The 20634-nt window shown below is 42.3% G+C and overlaps 5 protein-coding genes across 7 annotated transcripts; 3 read left to right on the top strand and 2 right to left on the bottom strand.

The window, feature by feature from the left end:
- Positions 1-3473: 3473 nt before the first annotated feature.
- Positions 3474-4899, top strand: LOC129721806 (uncharacterized). Its single transcript, XM_055674811.1, has 2 exons — positions 3474-3968; positions 4024-4899. The coding sequence occupies exons 1-2, from the start codon at positions 3691-3693 to the stop codon at positions 4850-4852; spliced, it is 1107 nt and encodes a 368-aa protein (XP_055530786.1). The 5' UTR covers positions 3474-3690; the 3' UTR covers positions 4853-4899.
- LOC129721807 (uncharacterized) lies at positions 4884-5943 on the bottom strand. Its single transcript, XM_055674812.1, has 2 exons — positions 5099-5943; positions 4884-5043 (listed from the first exon to the last, which is right to left on the bottom strand). The coding sequence occupies exons 1-2, from the start codon at positions 5759-5761 to the stop codon at positions 4903-4905; spliced, it is 804 nt and encodes a 267-aa protein (XP_055530787.1). The 5' UTR covers positions 5762-5943; the 3' UTR covers positions 4884-4902.
- A 2152-nt stretch (positions 5944-8095) lies between these two features.
- Positions 8096-19621, bottom strand: LOC129721670 (ATP-dependent helicase brm). The gene is made up of 4 exons (XM_055674521.1): positions 18721-19621; positions 11163-13095; positions 8885-11101; positions 8096-8811 (listed from the first exon to the last, which is right to left on the bottom strand). Exons 1-4 carry the CDS (start codon positions 19282-19284, stop codon positions 8627-8629), a joined length of 4899 nt encoding a protein of 1632 aa, XP_055530496.1. The 5' UTR covers positions 19285-19621; the 3' UTR covers positions 8096-8626.
- On the top strand, positions 13333-16219 carry LOC129721671 (uncharacterized PE-PGRS family protein PE_PGRS24-like). Of its 3 annotated transcripts, none has more exons than XM_055674524.1 (3): positions 13333-13469; positions 13528-14049; positions 14236-16219. In XM_055674524.1, the coding sequence occupies exons 1-3, from the start codon at positions 13370-13372 to the stop codon at positions 16128-16130; spliced, it is 2517 nt and encodes an 838-aa protein (XP_055530499.1). In that variant the 5' UTR covers positions 13333-13369; the 3' UTR covers positions 16131-16219. The 3 variants fall into 3 exon arrangements, with proteins under 3 accessions (XP_055530499.1, XP_055530498.1, XP_055530497.1); XM_055674523.1 differs by having other exon boundaries at positions 14086-16219; XM_055674522.1 differs by having other exon boundaries at positions 13528-16219.
- LOC129721672 (uncharacterized) lies at positions 17570-18715 on the top strand. The gene is made up of 2 exons (XM_055674525.1): positions 17570-18246; positions 18304-18715. The coding sequence occupies exons 1-2, from the start codon at positions 17779-17781 to the stop codon at positions 18673-18675; spliced, it is 840 nt and encodes a 279-aa protein (XP_055530500.1). The 5' UTR covers positions 17570-17778; the 3' UTR covers positions 18676-18715.
- Positions 19622-20634: the final 1013 nt, after the last annotated feature.

The following is a 20634-nucleotide window of genomic DNA, read 5'->3' as shown; positions in this document are numbered from 1 at the left end:
CAGAAAAGTTTAGATATTTTTTCTTCCTACTTGCAAAAGTGGAAAATCTCTCCCAATGCTTCTAAAACTCAAATGATAATTTTTCCGCATAAGCCTAGGGCTTTTTTCCTCAAGCCAAACAATAATCACGTTGTTAAGATGAATGGGGTTATTTTAAGTTGGTCCGACAAGGTTAAGTACTTGGGACTAATTTATGATAAAAAACTTATTTTCAAAGAGCACATTGAGAGTATACAAGCCAAGTGCATCAAATATACGAGATGTTTATATCCTCTCATTAACAGGAATTCTAAACTTTGCTTAAAGAACAAACTATTGATTTACAAACAAATTTTTAGACCAGCAATGCTTTATGCTGTACCGATCTGGTCAAGTTGCTGTTCAACAAGGAAGAAAACGCTCCAAAGGATTCAGAATAAAATTCTGAAAATGATTTTGAAGCGTCCTCCTTGGTTTGGTACACTCGAATTACATAGACTTACTGAAGTTGAACCATTAGAAGCTATGTCAAATAAAATTATTAACAATTTTCGACAAAAATCGTTGCAATCCTCAATTGCTACGATAAGCTCTCTTTATAGCCAATAAGTTAGCAATTAAGTTAGTAAATTGTTACATCCCTCTTGTCAACCTATTGTTGCCTTATAAAGGCAACAATAGGTTGACACATGTATCGTGTGTTGCACGGCTTGAAGGAAGATGTTCCCGTTCTCGTATCGGATATAAGGGTCGTAATTATACTGTGATGTCAAGCAACAACCGTCTTCTTAAAGACGTTACATATTTGTTCATGAAGTGTTATGAATTTTATAAAACGGACTCAGCGCCGTGAGCAGAACTTGCTGAACTATTCTGTTTGGAATCGGATTTGTTTCGCATATACCGCTTGTGATGCACAGTGTTAATGAATCGTAATATACATCACACTGCTGCGCAATTGCAGCAGCATCAAACTGCAATCAAAGTTGCAATTTAGTAATAACCATTCATTATGCTCTTCAAAATATATTTAGTAGCCTTGAAAAAAACTGGTTGCTGCAGTTGCAAATTTCATTGAACTATCGCATAAATGCTTCATGGTCCAGATAGCGCGCGATATCCGCCCTGACAAAGATTGAAACCCGGCATTTCTTTCTTCTTCACGATCAGCAACCAACGTCCGTGTGGTATCGGCACAATCATGGAATGAATTAAACATAAAACAAAAAGCGCACATACTTAGTCAACTAGGTATATTCTGTCGACTTTGTTAGGGAAAGAAGCATTGTGCGACCAATCAGAGGTCGACATTTACGTTTCGATAAGGCTTGACAATTTTCAATAGTACAATCGTTCGAACAATCATATTACAACTTTCTGCATTTGGACGGGTGCTTGGTTGATTTTCCAATCGATTACTGCAAAAATGACGAAAATCGGTTGGAAACTGACTGAGCTTAAAACGGTTGAAAATGGACAATTTTTGTGACGCTGCCGATGTTTTTGGTTTTTGAAATTGGATCCCTGTAATGAAACTTCTCCCCTGTATATGTTGCCGAAAGACGTAATTCTACGTCAAAATGGATTTTCCCATATAAAATAGTATGGAAACTTCAAAATCGGACGCAAAAATATTGTTACACCGATCGAACTGAAAAGTTAAACAGTTGTTATAGGACTTATAAGGAACAAGACAAGTGCATGGGAGCTAACATTTATTTTTTTTTCACCCTATTAATTATATGCAAATATCGTGTGCTTAGGTTTTGAAAATTTACTTAAAATTCAAATAAATCCCAACAGAGAAACCTACTCCACGTGTGTATCTGGTCTATCGAATTTATTTTCAATAGAATTACGATTTTTTTGTACAGTTTCATTGGTCGGTTTAACGCAAAAATATAACGATGATTCTTTGAAAAAATATGAAGTTTTTGAAAAAAATAGATGAAATTTCAACGATTTGGGAATGTATAATTTTGATACTGTGTTTGATGTTTTTCGTCACTAAATTCCCCTCATTTACATTTTTGTCTGAAAGCATGCAAATAGTTATGTTGCAAAAATATTTATTAACGTAAAACCACAGAGAACAGACTAACAAGCAAACAAGTGTGTGAAACAGATTGCGCACGCAAAAATATACTCTCCGAATTACACCTACCCCCCCCCCCCCCCCCTCCCGTCATGCTGAGTGGTAAACTAAGATGTGATGTCGCTCCCAATATATATAGCCAATATATTTTAACGTCTGTACCAAACCAACGGGAGTGAAAAGTACATACACTGCTGAAAATACAGTCTGTTTAACGACGGGTAGCGACATCATACTTTACTTTACCATTCAGCATAACGAGGGGTATCATTTGGAGGATAATTCATTTCACAGGCAAAATTTTACACACTTTTTTCAGGCCGTTTGTTCGTCGTCTGTTAGTCTGTTCTCTGTGGTAAAACTACGTTTTTCTGTAAGCTTCGAAGAGCTGGTGTAAAATAGAAGTTTGAAATCGGAACATGTAAGAATTTGGTCCAATTTGAAATACCTATAACTCGGTTAGTTTTCAACGAATCTCCATTGTTTTTGCAGCAATCAGTTTGAAAAATAAGTAAAATAAAATACGAAAAACTGTAATTCTATGACGTATGCACCATTGAAAAATTTCGTGCCATGTTTAAAACGCAGATTTTAAACAATCAGAGCAACAAACAGGACCAAATACCATCCAATAAGGGTACTGTTGAAACTGGAATAATTGATAGAGCCAAAAACTGACCCTAGATGCCATTTTGAATTCCAAGATGGCGACTTTCGGTAAAATGGCCGAAAATCACCTATGAGTATGTTCAGAACCGTGATAATATCCAGAACCTGTAAATCGACCCCCGATGTCATGTTAAACTTTGTCAGGGCAACAACATTATTTCCAGAGTATTTTTTTTAGTGTTAGATTGTGGAGAGTTATCGACATAAATGACAGAAATATAGTCTATCATCCTGTGAATTATTGAAAAAAAGAAGTTTAAAATATTTTGAATTTGAAATCAAACGAAGGAGATGTTTCCTGGTATCCGCATTGGTAATTACTCATCCCAATTTAGTAAAATTCAGAAAACTACGGATTTCACGGATATACGCCACCTCATAATGCATCACGAGATATCATGTGGATGTAAAAAAGGAACATAAGCTCATAAAATTTTGTGAAAAAGTTTTCTTTGATGTATTGGCTGCTCGCTTTAATAACTCTTAGAATGGGGTGCGAAATGTTAGCTAAATAAGCGAAATAAAACACCAGGGATGTTACGAAAAGCCACATCCCTCAAAGCATTGGCATGAAAATTGCGTCCGTATTTGCGTCGCATCCGCATCTGCAGATGTCAAAAAAACACATCGTAACATCCCTATTACAAGCACATGACGTTGTGTGTTGGTTTCAGTAGTTCATGCCAGATGTCGCTTCGCGCTTGAATCGGTTTTTTGCGTGACTTATAACGCTGCATAAATAAACTTCACAGTAATTTTCATAAACAAACGTCACATAAATATTTGAAAAACTGCGTAGGAAAGTTACTGTAAAGTGCAATTATTCACGTAAAATTAGAAGGTTATCTAATTTTTAGCAAAGCAATTACCACCCTTGAAAGAGTTACGGTATTACAGTTCAAAATATTACACGTTCGTCACAGTTACAAAAATAATTCCTGTCCACAATGATGACGGACGGCCAACCGCTCGTATTAGTAGAAAGTGAATTTAGTTTTCGACAAGGCGAATGCTTCGATACGTACGAGCTGTTTCTAGCCAAGTTAGAAAAACATAGTGCTAATGATCTTGTGTACTACTGGCGACGAGATTCGCGAACCATCGGAGGGGCGGCCCTTAAAACCGCCCGCCCAATCGCTGATGTTCTTCGCTACTACTCGGTGCGATATTCCTGCATTTTTGGTGGGCAACGTTTTGAAACTAAATCAACTGGAGTTAAGAAAATGTTGGTTAAATTTAGCCCGTGACGATAGTTTTTTAAACAAGTTTATTACTTCCAGGCGCTCTTCGATGCGAAATGATTGTCCAGCCTTCATAGCTCTGCGTGCATCCAAATGTGGACAACAGCTTGTGGTGATGGCCGTATCGAACGTTCACAACCACGAGATCAGTCAAGAACTAATCAAAAATTTGGCCCACAAAAAGAAGCTTTCTGCGGAACTGAAGGAGGAAGTGATGATGCTTCTCTTCCATAACATCGACAAAAAGCTAATTCGAGAATATGTTTACCTGAAAGAAGGTAAAGATCTTACTACGAAAGATCTATTCAACTTAGCGGCATCGTTGCGAAAAATTCCTCGCTTTCAGCAATTGCTGACAGCTACGAAAACAACTGCCGAATTAGCAACTGAGTTGACGCAATACATACAAGATAAGAAAACTGATCGACTCGCTATAGAACCGGAAAATTTTCAACCAGTATTTGAACCTATTTACAAGTCAGAAACATTTGAAGAACACCTAGAGGAAGACATGAACGATGAGTTGTACGAAACACACTCGACGCCCTCAGAGTTAGCTGAGGATGATGTCGATTTAGCTCCATCATACACCGCCAAGGCGGAGTATGTATTTGATGAGGAAGACGACATGCCAGCAGAACCAGTTAAAAATGTTCTAAATGTTGAAAAAAGAAAACGCACAAGATGGAAATCTACATCCTGTTTTGCCTGCGGCTCTAACAATCGGCTAGTGAAGGCTAAATTAGATGTTCTTCGAGCTCGCAGGGATAAAATTCGACAGCAAACTGAGATACTTCGGCTGGAGAAGCAAAAGCTGCAATTGGAATTGCAGATAATGCACAAAACTTTAAAAGATCACAAAGTTTAATGCTTAGATTATTAGATAATTAATAAAACGATTATTAGAAGATTTTATGATTATTGGTATAGTTTTTTCTGCCGAATATTTTCGTTTACATCATCGAGACACTCGGCTAATGGAAAAGAATCCATAACAAAGGACTTACTTATGTCGGGAATGTATTCGTTATTCTTGATAAATATCACCTGGGTCATCGTCTGTAAAAATAAATTTTATTAACCAACTATGATTTTTTAAAAAGCACTTGTGTACCTCCGACAGATCCTTCAACAGCCAAACAATTTGCTCGGATAGTAATTCTTTCTTTTCGTTGTCGAAATTTTGTTCACTGGTCACGAACTTTTCAAAATCTTGCACCATAATATCGATCTGCTGCACGGTGTCTCGAATTTTTGCGCATTCCCTTTTGTTGAAACGCTCAACCCGTTCGAAATCGATACGTTTCAGTGACCGGTTTTCGATGCAGCCCAGTGCGTCTGCGGACTGTTTCAGGCTTTGAACGAGAGCTTCCACATCGATAATCTTCAGTTTACCGGCATTATCACTCAGATCGGTCAGTGATCCGGACTGACTATTAACGAGATTAGTTTCGTTCAATATACGAGACTGTTGCAGAGGAACCGTCCCTTTTGATGGCTTGCTGCGATTCTGGCGGGAGGACCCAACAGCTGAAGAGCGCTGTCTAATTTTGTTGAAAATTGCATCAACATCCTCCGCCTGGAGGCGATCATTGCAGTCGACCAAACGGGCATCAGAGGTCGGAGTCCACTCCTGTTGGGACAATGCTAGCAATCGATCTGGTAAATCGGAGTTTGTCAGTAATTTAGATTCTATCCGACCGCTGCTGAGGATTGCATTAATCTTGTCTAAATTCGTCATGATGTTTGCCGATAGTATGTTGAGGTCTTCTTCCATGGTTTTTGTTTGACAGCGATCACAAGCGAAATTATTTCCCGATAGCAATGTAACTTTTTATTTAAATAAACGAGTCTAAGATAAATTCCAACTCTTTTCAATGCAGTTAACGATTCTTCAAATAAAACGGACAGGAAAAACAAAAAACGGCTAAAAAATCTAAAAAATAGAGAGATCAAAGGCAGTGCTGCCGGTTTATTGTTTTTATTTTACAAATCGCATAAACTTGTATAAATCTAGCGTGAACCTACAAAAGGTATTGCCGCGTGCAAAGATTTAATATTTTCAAAAATCGCTATTTTTCCCACAGTCCACCCAAAAGAAGCCGAGTGTGCTCTGAATGTCAAAATTAAAGTAATCGTGTAGTAGTAAGATAAAAATGTTAAATTATCCCTATTATTACTTACGTTCATGGTGGAAGATCATGGATATTCTATACCGAATCCAAAACAAGCCTTCATAAAATTCGACCTTGAACTGCTCTCATAGCCGGTTCATGGGGGGTCCAGGGGGGCCATGGCTCCCGGGCTCCCACACTTCAGGGTCCCCCATAAAAGTTCACTTCTCATGACTAAATACAAATAAAATCTCAAATTAGTGATACTTTGAAATGACCGAAAATTCAATAAAACTAACACAGTACTTCCATAACTTCCACTTTTGTATGATATATTCATCTATTGAACGTTTGACAACTGAAAAGGGAGCCCCCACAAGATACTTGGTCCCCACAATACTAAATCCTATCCTCGTCGACAGCCAACGTCCAACGCGTGCGGAGTCTGCCCCGAAAGCATTGGACGCTATCCGGGTCTCTGCTGAATATTTTCTTTGCCCTTTGCTCATCCGTCATAACTTGCAATGTGTTCAGCCCACTGTAACCTGACAATAACAGCTTGTGATTGATGTGCTTCTGCCACATCCAATTTTCTAGGTTACCACCAAGTATTGTTTCCAGGATTTAACGCTCGAAGACCCCAAGCCCTGGCCGATCGACATCCTTCCACGTCCACGATTCATGTCCGTAGCGCGCCACACGAAGGATCACGGTCTTGTAGAGGGCAATTCTCGGGCGGATATGTAGACTTAGGGACCTAAGCTTGCTACAGTCCGCAATAGACTCTGCTCACAATCGTAAGCCATCTTAGTATTCACTTCGTACTTACATGTTAGAAAGTAAAAGCATTTCCATTCATCACCAATAGGACTCCACGCTCCTTGCCAGTCACCATTTACTTCGTTTTCAACGTCACAAACGCGTCCGAAATCCTACCCGCTGTCCTGACGCTTGATGTGAAACGTATCGACCTAATCAGTTTTGTTGAGAATCATGTTCAAGTCTTAACTGCGTTGCGTTTCACTGCATTGTACGTCGCCTTGAAATATAACCAGATTATCTATCTGCAAGTTGTGTTTTCGAAACTTGTCGAGGGTCTGTCTCAAGGTGAACATCTGGTCTGTTGTAGATCGTCTCGTTCGAAAGCCGCACTAAAATTGGATTATGCCTCGATAGATGCTTCAGTCGGGATGTTGGAAAGTTAGACTGGTAAGCCGTTCTTTCCAGCCGTAAAGGTCTCCTCCACAGCTCTACGATTAACACCAATGTTATCGATGTCATTCGCAAAGCCTAGAAGCATATGAGATTTCGTGATGACGGCGTCGCTCCTCTACGCACACCTGTCCTTCGTATAGTACCTCCCCGTGCTTCAAACCATCCAACGTCACAAACGATTCCGGAATTTCGCCCGCTACCCTGACGTTTGATGTGAAACCACCGTGAAACATGTCAGCTTAATCAGTTTAGTTGGGAAATCGTGTTCAAGCATAATCTGCGTTGCGTTTTACTGAATCGTACGCCAATAGGTGGACATCTGGTCCGTTGAAGATTGTCATGCTTCAGAACCGCACTGGAATTCACCAATAAAAACTGCCTCAGTCTATGGAACAGGATGCGGGTTAGAATTTTATGGGCGGATTTGTGGAGGGTATTCCGTTGTAGTTTCTCCTCAGATCCTATCACCTCTCACGCTGTTTCAGTGACCGCGTTGGGAATGTGCTTGATAAGAATTGTTGTTTTTAGTGTGAGAGTCCTGCGTTGGTTCTGATTATTTAAATTACCCTCAATCTGAGCTTTAGCTCTCCTGTGATCCATTCGAGCTAAACTTTTAGGTTTACGGAAAGGTTTAAACACATCGTTAACAATCGATTTTAGTCATTTGAAACGCTTTCGTGATTTGTGCACCTGAATTTAAAATGGCTAGTAAAAAGTACCGTATATGGAGTATATGGAAAATTTTTGTCGGACTTTCGGACAGCAATGCAATACTCTTACAATACCTGATACAGTATTTCCTAAGATTTTTATTATAGATAATGCCATTCTACATTGAAGTTTGCCAATAACTCAATTATTACCAGTGGTTAGATTATGGTGGTTATATTTTTTCGACAAAGTACTAACGTGTTGATTAATGATTATGCTATGCTCTTCAAAGCAAAACCTATATTCGAAACATCTGAATGTATGCAATTGAAAAAGCTGTACGACTCAATTTCAATAAAAAATATTCTCTAAAAAATGATTTAATAATCAATTTCTTTTTTTCAAGCATAAATATATTTTTAACTCTGGCTTCTGACAGGAACGATAACGTTTTTCGTTACCCCAGTATTTTAAAATAAAAAAATCGATTCAAAAAATCAAAGGATATTTAAAAAATTGAATTATTCACCATCTGTTGTCATATTGTTTAAAATTACTCATATTACTCCTACCCTAGTAATAAGATAAACGATTTAGTAAGTGCGGTTAGACAGTCGTAAGCTTACATTGAGTGCATTATTTTTCTCGCTTATAGTTACTGCTCAATCCATATCGTCATCGTCATCATCGGAGATGGTGTACTTTTTCTGCGAACGCTTCCTACGCATCGGAGTGGCCTTCATCGAACGAGACGTCGATAGCGAAGATGATGACGAAGTACCAGCCTTGGAAATTTTCAACTTCATTTTTACGCTGCCTGACTCCTCATCCGAGTTGTCATCATCGTCTGAAACAAAAAAAAAAAACATTTTTCTGTTAGTTACATTCCCAACGAAAGAGCAAAGTCCGACCAAACTCACCATCGTCATCAGAATCATCTTCTTCGGCGGCCTCCAGAACTTTTTGTTTGGCGTTGGTAAACACCGATTGCAATTCCAAGCTATCCTCATAGATAAGAGATGCCTCCTCATTGTAGATTTGCGCATTTTGGCAAAGTTGGAAGAAGTCTTTTTGCAAATCAGCGAAATCCACATATTTTGCTTCTTTGATGCGCATTAAAATTTTGTTGATATCTATTGGTCGCTTAATGACCTCATAGTAATCCGGCAGATCTCGTTTGGAGGGTAACCTCAGGAAAGGTTGACTCAAAACACGACCTTCGGCATCCGTGTATTTAATAACTGCGTCAATTACCCTCTCCATCTGCTTCTTAACCTTCGGATGGGTTGTACCCTTCCTACGTTTTGTGACGGTCGAAATAATACTCTCATCATCCGAATCGTCTCGCTTGCTTTTTCGTTTACGTCCCTTGCGTTTCTTCTCGCGCTCTTCTTCTTCAAGTTCTTCGTCAAAATCGGCTCCGTCATCAATCGCCTTTAACCATTCCTTTTCGGTTAAACTGTCAGTGTAATCAACCTCCTTACGCTGTCTTGATCCACGGCCCAAGATTGAATTGTCTTCTTCGTATTCCCACCGATCAACTTCTTCATCCTCCTTCACCAACCAATCGGGCAATTCAGATTCCTCAATCAACCGTGGTTTGGTCTCCTCCGCCTTTCGTTCAGCGTCCATTTTCTTAAAAAGCTCCAACTCATCATCATGGCGCGATATCATCAAATTTATCATTTCATCATCTGGAACTTCATTTTCCTCTTCCTCGTCCATCTCATCTTGATGCAGAATACTCTGCAAGAACTGCTGCCGCTCGCTACCGGTAGACTTTTGATCGAACATACCAGCTTGAATGACTTTTTCGTCCATATTCAACTTGTACCGGGCGGCAGCCAAAATACGTTCCTCGACAGAATTCACCGTCATCAAGCGGAGCACACGAACCTCGTTACGCTGTCCAATACGATGGGCACGATCCTGAGCCTGCAAATCCTGATGAGGATTCCAATCCGAATCAAATATGACGACAGTGTCTGCCGTTTGCAAATTCAATCCCAAACCACCGGCACGGGTGGACAAGAGAAATACGAAATATTCTGAGTTTTTGCAGTTGAACTTTTTCAACAAATCACCACGTTCCTCGGCTTTAGTTGTACCGTCCAAACGCAGGTATCCAAATCCACGCCAGCTCAGATAATCCTCGATGATGGTCATGCACTGCGTCATCTGACAAAATAGCAACACGCGATGACCGGTGGCTTTTAGCTTCGGTAAAATGCGATCTAGCAGCTCGAATTTTCCCGATGACCGATACAAATCTGGCCCCGTTACAGTTCCCTGCATTCCAATGTGGTCACAATATTTCTCTTCGATGTGCTGGAACATGAACGGATGGTTGCAAAGCTTACGCAGTTGGACGATCGTGTTCATCAGCGCCTTCGCTCCACCCTTACCCTTATTACCTTTCTCCGAACCATCAGTCAACAGCACACCCTTACTTTGCATGTGCTTATACAGAACACGCTGCAATCCGGACATGTCGCATTTAATAATATACTCTACCTTATCTGGTAGTTGAGATTCTACTTCCTTCTTCAAACGACGCAACAAGAACGGACGCAAGACTTTGTGCAAACGACGAATAATAAGAATCGTTTCTTCCTCGTTCAGTTCGACCTTTTCACCAGTTGTTGCAAACGGTGCGTTGAACCATTGCTCGAAAGTCGAACATGATTTGAAAATCGACGGCAACAAGAAATTTAGCAACGCCCACAATTCCGGGAGTTTATTTTGCAACGGCGTTCCCGTCAGCAGCAATCGATGCGGAGCAGTATAATGCGTGTTCAATACTTGAGTAAGCTTGCAATGATGATTTTTCATACGATGACCTTCGTCGATTATCATATACTTCCAGGATATCTTTGCCAGTACGGCCTTGTCTTTGATAACGTATTCATAAGTTGTCAACAGGACATTGAATTTAGTTGCCTTCATTTGATTCTGAACAGCACGACGACCAGCCGGAGAGCCTTTGTAGGCAACCACACCAACTGCCGGTGCCCATTTTTCAAACTCCAACACCCAATTGGAAAGCGTGGACAATGGGACAATAATCAAATACGGTCCATTGTTCTTTTTCTTCTCCATTAAATAGGTGACTAAAGCAATGGTTTGGATTGTTTTGCCTGAAAGTAGAATGCAATTAAAAACAAACTTTCGTTTTTCTGATTAAGAAATAATCCTTACCTAAACCCATCTCATCAGCCAGAATACCATTCAAATTATTATTGAAAAGTGATACCAACCATTCCAATCCCTTAATCTGATACTCCTTTAGTTTGCCGTTTACCAAAATAGAAGCTTGCTCTGTAACCTTCTCGTGCACGGTGTGCGCAATACTGTAATAAGTTTGTTCTTCCGTTTTGTACTCGTCATCTTCGACCTTTGCCTTCTGAATAACTTCCTTCGTTTTAGTCTCATCAGAGCAATCGTTATCACGCTTCTTTTTTCTTTCATCAGAATCATCCTCATCCTCATCATCCTCTCCATCAGAAATGACATATTCCCATCCTGGATGCACCTGTAGCCAGCCGTACAAATCTCTCAAGTACGGAGCATCGTCACCGGTAAACATCTTACCGGTAGCAGTTTCCATCACGGTCACGCGGCAATCATGAGCTTCGCAATCCGTATCCAACATTTGAATATCTCCGCTTTCCAGCACCATACGCTTCTTGCGACGTTTACGTTCCTCTTCATCATCTTTCTTTCTTTTTTGATCAACTTTATGTTGTTTGACCATTTCGGTCAAGTTGCTGATGTATTCATCCGTTTGCGAAAGCAAGAACGCCAGACGTTTATCTTTCTTCTGATCGATAAGCTTACGGTAACCCTCTTCATCCTCGGCCATCAAACGTCGCATACGTTCCTTCTCGATACGTTCCTGTTCTTTTTTCTGCTCACGCTCGGCGTTGGCATGGTAGTTCATAATAGCCTTATTTAACCGTCCTAGCTTAGCGATGTTATTACGATGATACTCCTTGAAATCTTTTCCATGCTGAAGCACCAAGGCCAGGAACTCCTGATGTTTCTGACGCCGTTTGCGTTCGGCTTCAAGTTTTTGTTGTTTCTCGAGCTTCTCAGTTGCCCGTGCTTCGCGCAGTCCTTGGCGCTTGGTACGTTTATAGGCCTTAACATTGACGGCCGTTTCGAGTGTCGTATCTCTTCTGGTGCATTGAACAATTTCAGACCGTAGCTGACGTTGGAAGTTTAGAACTCGCAAAGCGCGAAGCTCGATTTGAGCTTGGATTCGCATATCCTCAGGCATTGTAGCCGGCAGGTTGTTCAACTCTTCCATTCGAAGGGCGATTCGGGCAGCCATACGATTTTCTCTCTCTTGTAAGATGGTTATCGGGTCTAATCCCACCGGTTTGGCAACAGTTGTTACGCGGTTTTGCTTTTGTATTGGTTGAACTACAGGTGCTTGAGCTGCTGGTCGAGGTCCAGCACCTGCGGGACCTTGCGAGCTTGGTCTCTGCGGCTGAGCAGGTCCACCTGGGCCGCCCATTTGTTGCTGATGTCCTCCCATCGTCATACCAGGCATAGGACTTTGATTAGGGGGCATTCCTCCGGCTGGCGGCTTTCCTGGCTCTGGAGGACCAGTTTTACCGACAGGACCACTCGGTGGACCTTGTGGAGGTCCCTGTGGAGGACCTTGTTGTGGCGGCTGCTGCTGTTGAATTCCGGGTTGCGGCGATGGGCCACCCTGTGGACCCGGGAAGGGACTAGCAGGTGGTGTTGGACATTGCGGCGGAGTTCCATCTGAACGCTGTGCTTGTATCTGAGATGCCAGCTGTTTACTGATCGGTTGATGCCGTGCCAGTAACCGATATGCCATAATCTGTCCACGCAGCTGATGAAGCTGTGAGGCATTTAAGTTTTGTTGTTTAGATGTGGCGCGTAGTGCTAACAGCTGCGAGTAACGTGGGTCTTCCTGTAAACCTTTCTCCTCCATAGAATCGATTGCGCGCTGAAGAGCGTTGAGGTTTTCTTGTCCAGGAGGCGGTGGTGGACCTCCTGGCATCATTCCAGGACCACCGGGACCTGCCATACTGGGACCAGGACCGGATAAAGCAGGACCGGGACCACCCGGTTGCATTGGGCCAGGCGGAGGAGGTCCCTGAAAAAAATGAAATGATATTTATTATTTCTCAGCTAACTTTCAAAGCACTCGTTTTCTCTTGAACAGGAGTGCGAACTTAATGAGTTGAACACTTTTTTAGTTTCCATTAGAAAAGTTTAACTGCAAACTAATTTTCGTTTGTTTACAAAACACCTAGATCGCCGTACAAAATTATGGTAAATGACCAAATAATACGGCTGTTAGGCACAGCAAAAAAAGCTCTTATTTAAGAAAGTGCTGTAGAAGAGCCACGAAGTTTCCGTGAGCGAAAATGATTCGCCTACGATTGGCAATTGTGCTGAAAATCCTAATCGCGACCGTATCGCCTCATGAAACTGACCTTATTGATGTCGAATGGGAGCACGGAACTTGTAAGTTTACCCACCAGTTATCGATTCTATAGAATGGTTCTCACACTTCCATTATTAGGTCACGTTAAAAAATATCCCAGTCAGTGGTACCCGCGACCCGTTGCAGTTCATGTAGGTCATCAGTGCTATCCTTTTATTCCGGATGACGGTTCCAGTGATGTTCCAATCTTGCCGAGCAGGGAGGATATGTGCTGTTCATGCGTAGTTCCTCAACTAACAACTGCAGCTTTAATCAGAACGCCTACTGTACCACAAGGTCCGGGAGCTTCTGGTGGTACAACAGTTTCTGTGAAACCAGGTCAAAGCAGCGGAAAGCTTACCGTGCCACAAGGTCCTGGAGGTTCTGGTGGCACAACAGTTTCTGGAAAACCAGGTGGAGGCAGTGGAAAATCAACAGTATTACAAAGTCTTGGTGGTACAACAGTTTATGGAAAACTCGGAGGCGGCAGTGAAAAATCTACCGTATCACAAGATTCAGGAGGTTCTGGTGGTACGACAGTGTCTGGAAAACTCGAAGGCGGAAAGTCTACCATACCTGGAGGCTCAGGTGGCACGATCATTTCTGGAAAACCGGGAGGAGGTAGTGGCACGACAATTTCTGGAAAACCGGGAGGAGGTAGTGGAAAATCTACCGTGCCTCAAGGTCCTGGAGGTTCTGGTGGAACGACAATTTCTGGAAAACCGGGAGGAAATAGTGGAAAATCTACCGTGCCTCAAGGTCCTGGAGGTCCTGGTGGCACGACAATTTCTGGAAAACCGGGAGGAGGTAGTGGAAAATCCACCGTGCCTCAAGGTCCTGGAGGTTCTGGTGGCACGACAATTTCTGGAAAACCGGGAAGAGGTAGTGGAAAATCCACCGTGCCTCAAGGTCCTGGAGTTTCTGGTGGAACGACAATTTCTGGAAAACCGGGAGGAGATAGTGGAAAATCCACCGTGCCTCATGGTCCTGGAGTTTCTGGTGGAATGACAATTTCTGTAAAACCGGGAGGAAGTAGTGGAAAATCTACCGTGCCTCAAGGTCCTGGAGGTTCTGGTGGCACAATTTCTGGAAAACCGGGAGAAGGTAGTGGAAAATCCACCGTGCCTCAAGGTCCTGGAGTTTCTGGTGGAACGACAATTTCTGGAAAACCGGGAGGAGATAGTGGAAAATCTACCGTGCCTCAAGGACCTGGAGGTTCTGGTGGCACGACAATTTCGGGAAAACCGGGAGGAGATAGTGGAAAATCTACCGTGCCTCAAGGTCCTGGAGGTTCTGGTGGAACGACAATTTCTGGAAAACCGGGAGGAGGTAGTGGAAAATCTACTGTGCCTCAAAGTCCTGGAGGTTCTGGTGGCACCACAATTTCTGGAAAACCGGGAGGAGATAGTGGAAAATCTACCGTGCCTCAAGGTCCTGGAGGTTCTGCTGGCACAACAATTTCTGGAAAACCGGGAGGAGGTAGTGGAAAATCCACAGTGCCTCAAGGTCCTGGAGGTTCTGGTGGCACGACAATTTCTGGAAAACCGGGAGGAGGTAGTGGAAAATCTACCGTGCCTCAAGGTCCTGGAGGTTCTGGTGGAACGACAATTTCTGGAAAACCGGGAGGAGGCACGACAAATTCTGGAAAACCGGGAGGAGGTAGTGGAAAATCCACAGTGCCTCAAGGTCCTGGAGGTTCTGGTGGCACGACAATTTCTACAAAACCGGGAGGAGGTAGTGGAAAATCTACAGTGCCTCAAGGTCCTGGAGGTTCTGGTGGCACGACAATTTCTGGAAAACCGGGAGGAGGTAGTGGAAAACCGACCGTATTACAAAGTCTTGAAGGCACTACAGTTTCTGGAAAACCAGCAGCCGGCAGTGGTCAATCTACAGTACCTCAAGGTCCAGGAGGTTCTGGTGGCATAACAGTTTCTGGAAAACCTGGAGGTGGCAGTGGACAATCTACAGTACCTCAAGGTCCTGGAGGTTCTGGTGGCAAAACAGTTTCTGGAAAACCAGGAGGAGGCAGTGAAAAATCTACCGTACCACAAGGTCCAGGAGGTTCTGGTGGCACAACAGTTTCTGGAAAACCAGAAGAAGGAAATGGAAAATCTACCGTACCACATGGACCAGGAGGTTCTGGAGGCACAACTGTTTCTGGAAAACCACAAGGGCCTGGAGGTTCTGGAAAACCCGGAGGCGGCAGTGGACAATTTACAATACCTCAAGGTCCTGGAGGTTCTGGAGGCACAAAAGTTTCTGGAGAACCACAAGGCCCTGGAGGTTCTGGAAAACCCGGAGGTGGCAGTGGACAATCTACCGTACCTCATAGTCCAGGAGGTTATGGTGGTACAACAGTTTCTGGAAAACCAGGAGGAAGTGGAAAATCTACCATACAAGTCCTTGGAGGTTCAACAGTTTCTAGAAAACCAGGAACCAGCAGTGGACTATCTACAGTACCTCAAGGTCGAGGAGGTTCTGGTGACACAACAGTTTCTGCAAAACCAGGAGGCGACCGCGAAAAATCTACTGTATCACAAGGTCCTGAAGAATCTGGTGGCACAACAGTTGCTATAGGCCTTGAAGGACCTGAAGGTGGCAGATCGACTAGAGTCCCAATAGATACGACCAAAACGATTGACGAAGAGTTGGAAAACTTGCTGGAGCAAATCCAGAAGCATAAATGCGACGAAGTAGCATAGAATTCTAGAAAAAGTTATGATAAACTAAGCAATATATAAAAACAAGCCTATTTTAAGCAAAAATACACTGGACAAAGATCGTTAAAGAACTTCTGCGACTTTTTGTGACTTTTGTGAATTTTACTGTTCTGCAATCTGTGGATGTATGTATTCGCAAGTATTTTGTTTTATTCCGAATATAAATAACAGGATCCACAATCGAATAACAACGATCAATGGTTATGTCAATTATTTTGTACAGCATTATCAATTCGAATTGTTCTGATTGTTGAAAGATTATGAGCACTTTCTAATAACGAAAGGCAGGAGAAAGCTTGTGTTTCTGTATTATAAACTTACTCTTAGGAAAATTGTTAAGTTTTTAAATAGTTTTTAACTGACACAACCACTCAATATATTTAAACATAATAACACGACAATTTCTAAATGGACACTAGTTCAGCTTTGTTCCTCAAAATGAAAATGATTCAACTTGAACTGTTAAGCTAGCATTTTATACAAATACTAGATTTGTTAATCAAAATGTTAATCTTTGGCGAAGAACTGAGCTCAAAAAAGAGCTGTACCGGCATCAACACTGTGGCGACCCTATTTTATTTATCTGCATTTGTGAGGAGATAAGAACGTTTCACTGAGTTCGTACACAACAAATCTCGTTTGCTGGCTAGATTCACAACGTGAAAAAAAACTGAAATGAATGATTTCATTGGTTTCTTCACCTAGAGCGAAATCGCGATAAGAAGCTCATTAATAGGGGAGAGATGTGCGGGTGCGGACAATTTCTTAGTAGCATTCCCCCCTGGACTTTGTATGCATTCTGCACAGACAGAAAGAGACCGAGTTTAAACTAATAATTGAATAAATTATTAACGATTGGACTGCCTCCTGATTCGTTCCGAGGTACGACTTTACAATTGATATTAAACAGTTATACCTATGTGTTTAGGATGGTTAGACGCCCCTGCATGGAATTATGGCTTGTGTAAATCAACGTGAGGAGTAAAACATTATTACTCACATTATGGTCCGAGAGACAAATTTAGAATAAGCATTGAGCAAACTGTGTTATCTATTGAACATTCCACACCATTGTGATTATAACTCAATTTCGAATTGTCAACATAAAAAAAACAGCTGTCCCATATACAAAGTGTTAAATCGCCAAGAGACAACACTTTATTATGGAACAAGATTAAATATGAATGCACGTACCCTACCTACTTGAGCATATAAACTGCGACTGCGCGCCAAAACTGTGTTTCCATATTCATCAAAAAATTCTACAAACAATTAGCGAGCCACCACGACACTGTTGAAAGCCTAAATGATAACAACCAGCATAAATACCAACAACAGACTCGGCACACTTTTCAACTCAACTAAGAGAAAACTTTTTTCTCTCCAGTCATTAAATCTTCACTAAACTGGCAGCTCTTTTTTCCATCTTTTTGTAACCCCCCACCACTACCAGACAGAACAGGCTTACTAAAAGTCACAGTCATCATTAAATTACCGTACAACCAGCATCCGATAGTAAACATAACTAATGCCATCACTTGGAATCTTATCTGGACTCATTACATCACTTAACAAAACGGCGGCGGTGCCAGTGCGCGGTAGAGTTCCGTTTTAACAAGACATCTCAGCCATGAACGAGAAGGAGATCGATGACGCATTCCAGCTGGCGGTGCAGCTAACGAAGCAGTGCGGTCCGATAGTGCTGGAAGGGATAGCTAATGCTGCCAAGGTGGTCGAAGTTAAGGGTCGTCACTGGGATCTTGTTACCGAGTACGATCGGCGGGTGGAAGATGTCCTGATCAAGGGTTTGGCCGAACGCTTTCCACATCATCGGATGCTGGGCGAAGAGTCAACCACTGAAGCGTATCAAAACGAACCACTTGATCACCGCCCGACGTGGATCATTGATCCGATCGATGGGACGAACAACTTCGTGCGAGGTGTGAAATTCATTGCCATATCGGTGGCTCTGGTAGTTGATGGCGATTTGAAGATTGGCATCATCTCCAACCCATGCCTAAATGAATTTTACACGGCAGTAAAAGGAAAGGGAGCTTTTTTGAACGGAGAAAAAATTCACACCAGTGGCGTTCAGGAGGTAAATTAAAATTGTAATGAATAGTTTAAACTTGTTATTAATTCTTATCGCTTGTAGCTTAAAAGTGCTCTGGTCGGTCATGAGTTTTCCATCGCAAGCTATGCAGTCGCTAGACCGCACATCTTCGGCCGTGGTGTAGAATTCGTACAGAAGTGTACTGGGCTGCGAGCGTTCGGTTCAGCTGCCCTTACTTTGGCCTACATTGCAAGTGGAAACATCGACTGCTACAGTATTGAATATTTGAAACCATGGGACATCGCAGCCGGAGCCCTGCTCGTGCGAGAAGCTGGCGGTGTAGTGACACACATAAACGGTGGCCAGTATGATATATTGAAACCAGATATCACTGCAGCCAGCAGTGAGAAATTGGCCCAGGAGATACTAACGATTGTTAACAAAGTGACGGAGGAAGTTAAACAAAAGCAATAACTTTTTTACGAAATAAAATTTCAGTATAATGGTACAACTACTTACTGAGTTTGGCGGCATTGAGTGTGGCGGATATCCTCCTGGTACCATTCCCGGAGGCATTGGAGGTCCCTGGTGGGGTGGTAATCCTGGGTGTTGTGTTGGTGGTCCGGGAGGTCCCGAGTGTTGTCCCATTTGAGGATGGGGAGGACCAGGTGGATGTTGCATATGTTGTGGTGGTGGACCTGGTGGAACCGGGCCTCCGGGTCCTTGCATATGATGGGGTGGAGGTGGTCCTTGGGGGCCACCCGGACCTTGAGGCGGCGGGGGCCCGTTCATATGGGGCGGACCGTGTTGTGGTGGTGGGGGCCCGTGAGGCTGAGGGCCGTGTTGTTGCGGTGGCATTGGCATATGACTACCCTGGCCGCCTTGCGGTGGACCTGGAGGGCCATGTGGGTGTGGTGGTCCTTGTCCTGGTCCCATATGAGGAGGGCCTTGGGGTGGTCCTGGAGGCGGTTGATAGGGGCTATGCGGCGATGGGGAAGGAGCCGGACTCTGTGAAGGCGGACCCATTGGGCTTGGTGCCTGCGGGGGTGGCATTGGACTATTCACCGGCGAAGGGCTAGCCATTTTTTCACTCAATTTTTAATTACACAATTTTTCTGTAAATTCAATCTGTAGAAAGTCGACACCTATAATATTGACTCGAGTGAGGCATAACTCTGCAGCAGAAGAAAATGGCTGCCAAACGATCTGCAACAAATGCTTGTAAAACCACTAATTCCGCTGATTTTCAACCGGTTTTTTATGCACAAAGTAAAGACAAAGCGCACTTTTCCACAAGCAAAGCAGTAAGTTTAACGTCCGCTGCGTATTTTTCACAGATTTCCAGAAAATTCACTGCGTTGAGCAACCTTACTGCATATGAAAAATGACACGACGAGCGAGAGAGGAAGCAAACAACAGAAATAAAAACCGAAGCCAATTCTCGGATGACAGCTTCTTTTTTCATTGTGTGCGAGAAATGCTGACAGTCGGGATTCGTGTGCAGGCGAGCATCGCGGACAGGGCTGCCATGACGAATGTGACGATAAGGGCACGCATAAATTTGGTGCACTTTGTTTGGTTCAGTTTTTGCAAAAGTATTTTTATGTGGGATGAATTGTTTTTTAATAGACTCACAGTAAAATAATCTCAATAGACTCACAGTAAAATAATTTTGTCACACCAGAATATACTCACAGAGCTCCTATTATTAGTGGTGCGCTAGAACCAGCAGCAGTGGTTTTTTTTTTTTTTTTAAAGAGGAAGATTAGTTAGTAGCTCAAGTATTTATGATAAATATTAATGAACAATGAGTATGTGTGTCCAATCACAAATGGTGACTTCTCAACACTGTTAGAAATTTGTAATTTTAATTGTTAGGATTTGTTTGCTTTCGCAATTAGGACTTATCATTCGTAGGGATTTAAACCTACTTGTCAGAAGTAAACTCATAACTAACTTAATTGCTAACTTATTGGCTATAAAGAGAGCTTATCGTAGCAATTGAGGATTGGAACGATTTTTGTCGAAAATTATTAATAATTTTATTTGACATATTTTCTAATGGTTCAACACCAGTAAGTCTATGTAATTCGAGTGTACCAAACCAAGGAGGACGCTTCAAAATCATTTTCAGAATTTTATTCTGAATCCTTTGGAGCATTTTGTTCCTTGTTGAACAGCAACTTGACCAGATCGGTACTGCATAAAGCATTGCTGGTCTAAAAATTTGTTTGTAAATCAAAAGTTTGTTTTAACAAAGTTTAGAATTCCTGGTTATGAGAAGATATAAACATCTATACTCTCAATGTGCTCTTTGAAAATGAGTTTTTATCGTAAATTAGTCCCAAGTACTTAACCTTGTCAGACCAACTTAAAATAACCCCATTCATCTTGACAACGTGATTATTGTTTGGCTTGAGGAAAGAAGCCCTA

The sequence above is a fragment of the Wyeomyia smithii genome, chromosome 2, assembly GCF_029784165.1.
Source record: "Wyeomyia smithii strain HCP4-BCI-WySm-NY-G18 chromosome 2, ASM2978416v1, whole genome shotgun sequence".
Classification (NCBI taxonomy): domain Eukaryota; kingdom Metazoa; phylum Arthropoda; class Insecta; order Diptera; family Culicidae; genus Wyeomyia; species Wyeomyia smithii.
The sequence above is the reverse complement of the archived record's forward strand: the minus strand, read 5'-3'. Positions and strand labels throughout refer to the sequence as shown.

Bases quoted from the DNA above. Each gene is read 5' to 3' on its own strand.
- LOC129721672 (XM_055674525.1), top strand. From the start codon at position 17,779: ATGAACGAGAAGGAGATCGATGACGCATTCCAGCTGGCGGTGCAGCTA. The intron at 18,247-18,303 runs GTAAATTAAAAT...TATCGCTTGTAG, and splicing joins ACACCAGTGGCGTTCAGGAG to CTTAAAAGTGCTCTGGTCGG.
- LOC129721807 (XM_055674812.1), bottom strand. From the start codon at position 5,761: ATGGAAGAAGACCTCAACATACTATCGGCAAACATCATGACGAATTTA. The intron at 5,044-5,098 runs GTACACAAGTGC...TTATTTTTACAG, and splicing joins TGTTGAAGGATCTGTCGGAG to ACGATGACCCAGGTGATATT.
- LOC129721671 (XM_055674522.1), top strand. From the start codon at position 13,370: ATGATTCGCCTACGATTGGCAATTGTGCTGAAAATCCTAATCGCGACC. The intron at 13,470-13,527 runs GTAAGTTTACCC...TTCCATTATTAG, and splicing joins CGAATGGGAGCACGGAACTT to GTCACGTTAAAAAATATCCC.
- LOC129721670 (XM_055674521.1), bottom strand. From the start codon at position 19,284: ATGGCTAGCCCTTCGCCGGTGAATAGTCCAATGCCACCCCCGCAGGCA. The intron at 13,096-18,720 runs GTAAGTAGTTGT...CATTTTTTTCAG, and splicing joins ACTCAATGCCGCCAAACTCA to GGACCTCCTCCGCCTGGCCC. The intron at 11,102-11,162 runs GTAAGGATTATT...TTCTACTTTCAG, and splicing joins GGCTGATGAGATGGGTTTAG to GCAAAACAATCCAAACCATT.
- LOC129721806 (XM_055674811.1), top strand. From the start codon at position 3,691: ATGATGACGGACGGCCAACCGCTCGTATTAGTAGAAAGTGAATTTAGT. The intron at 3,969-4,023 runs GTTGGTTAAATT...TATTACTTCCAG, and splicing joins TCAACTGGAGTTAAGAAAAT to GCGCTCTTCGATGCGAAATG.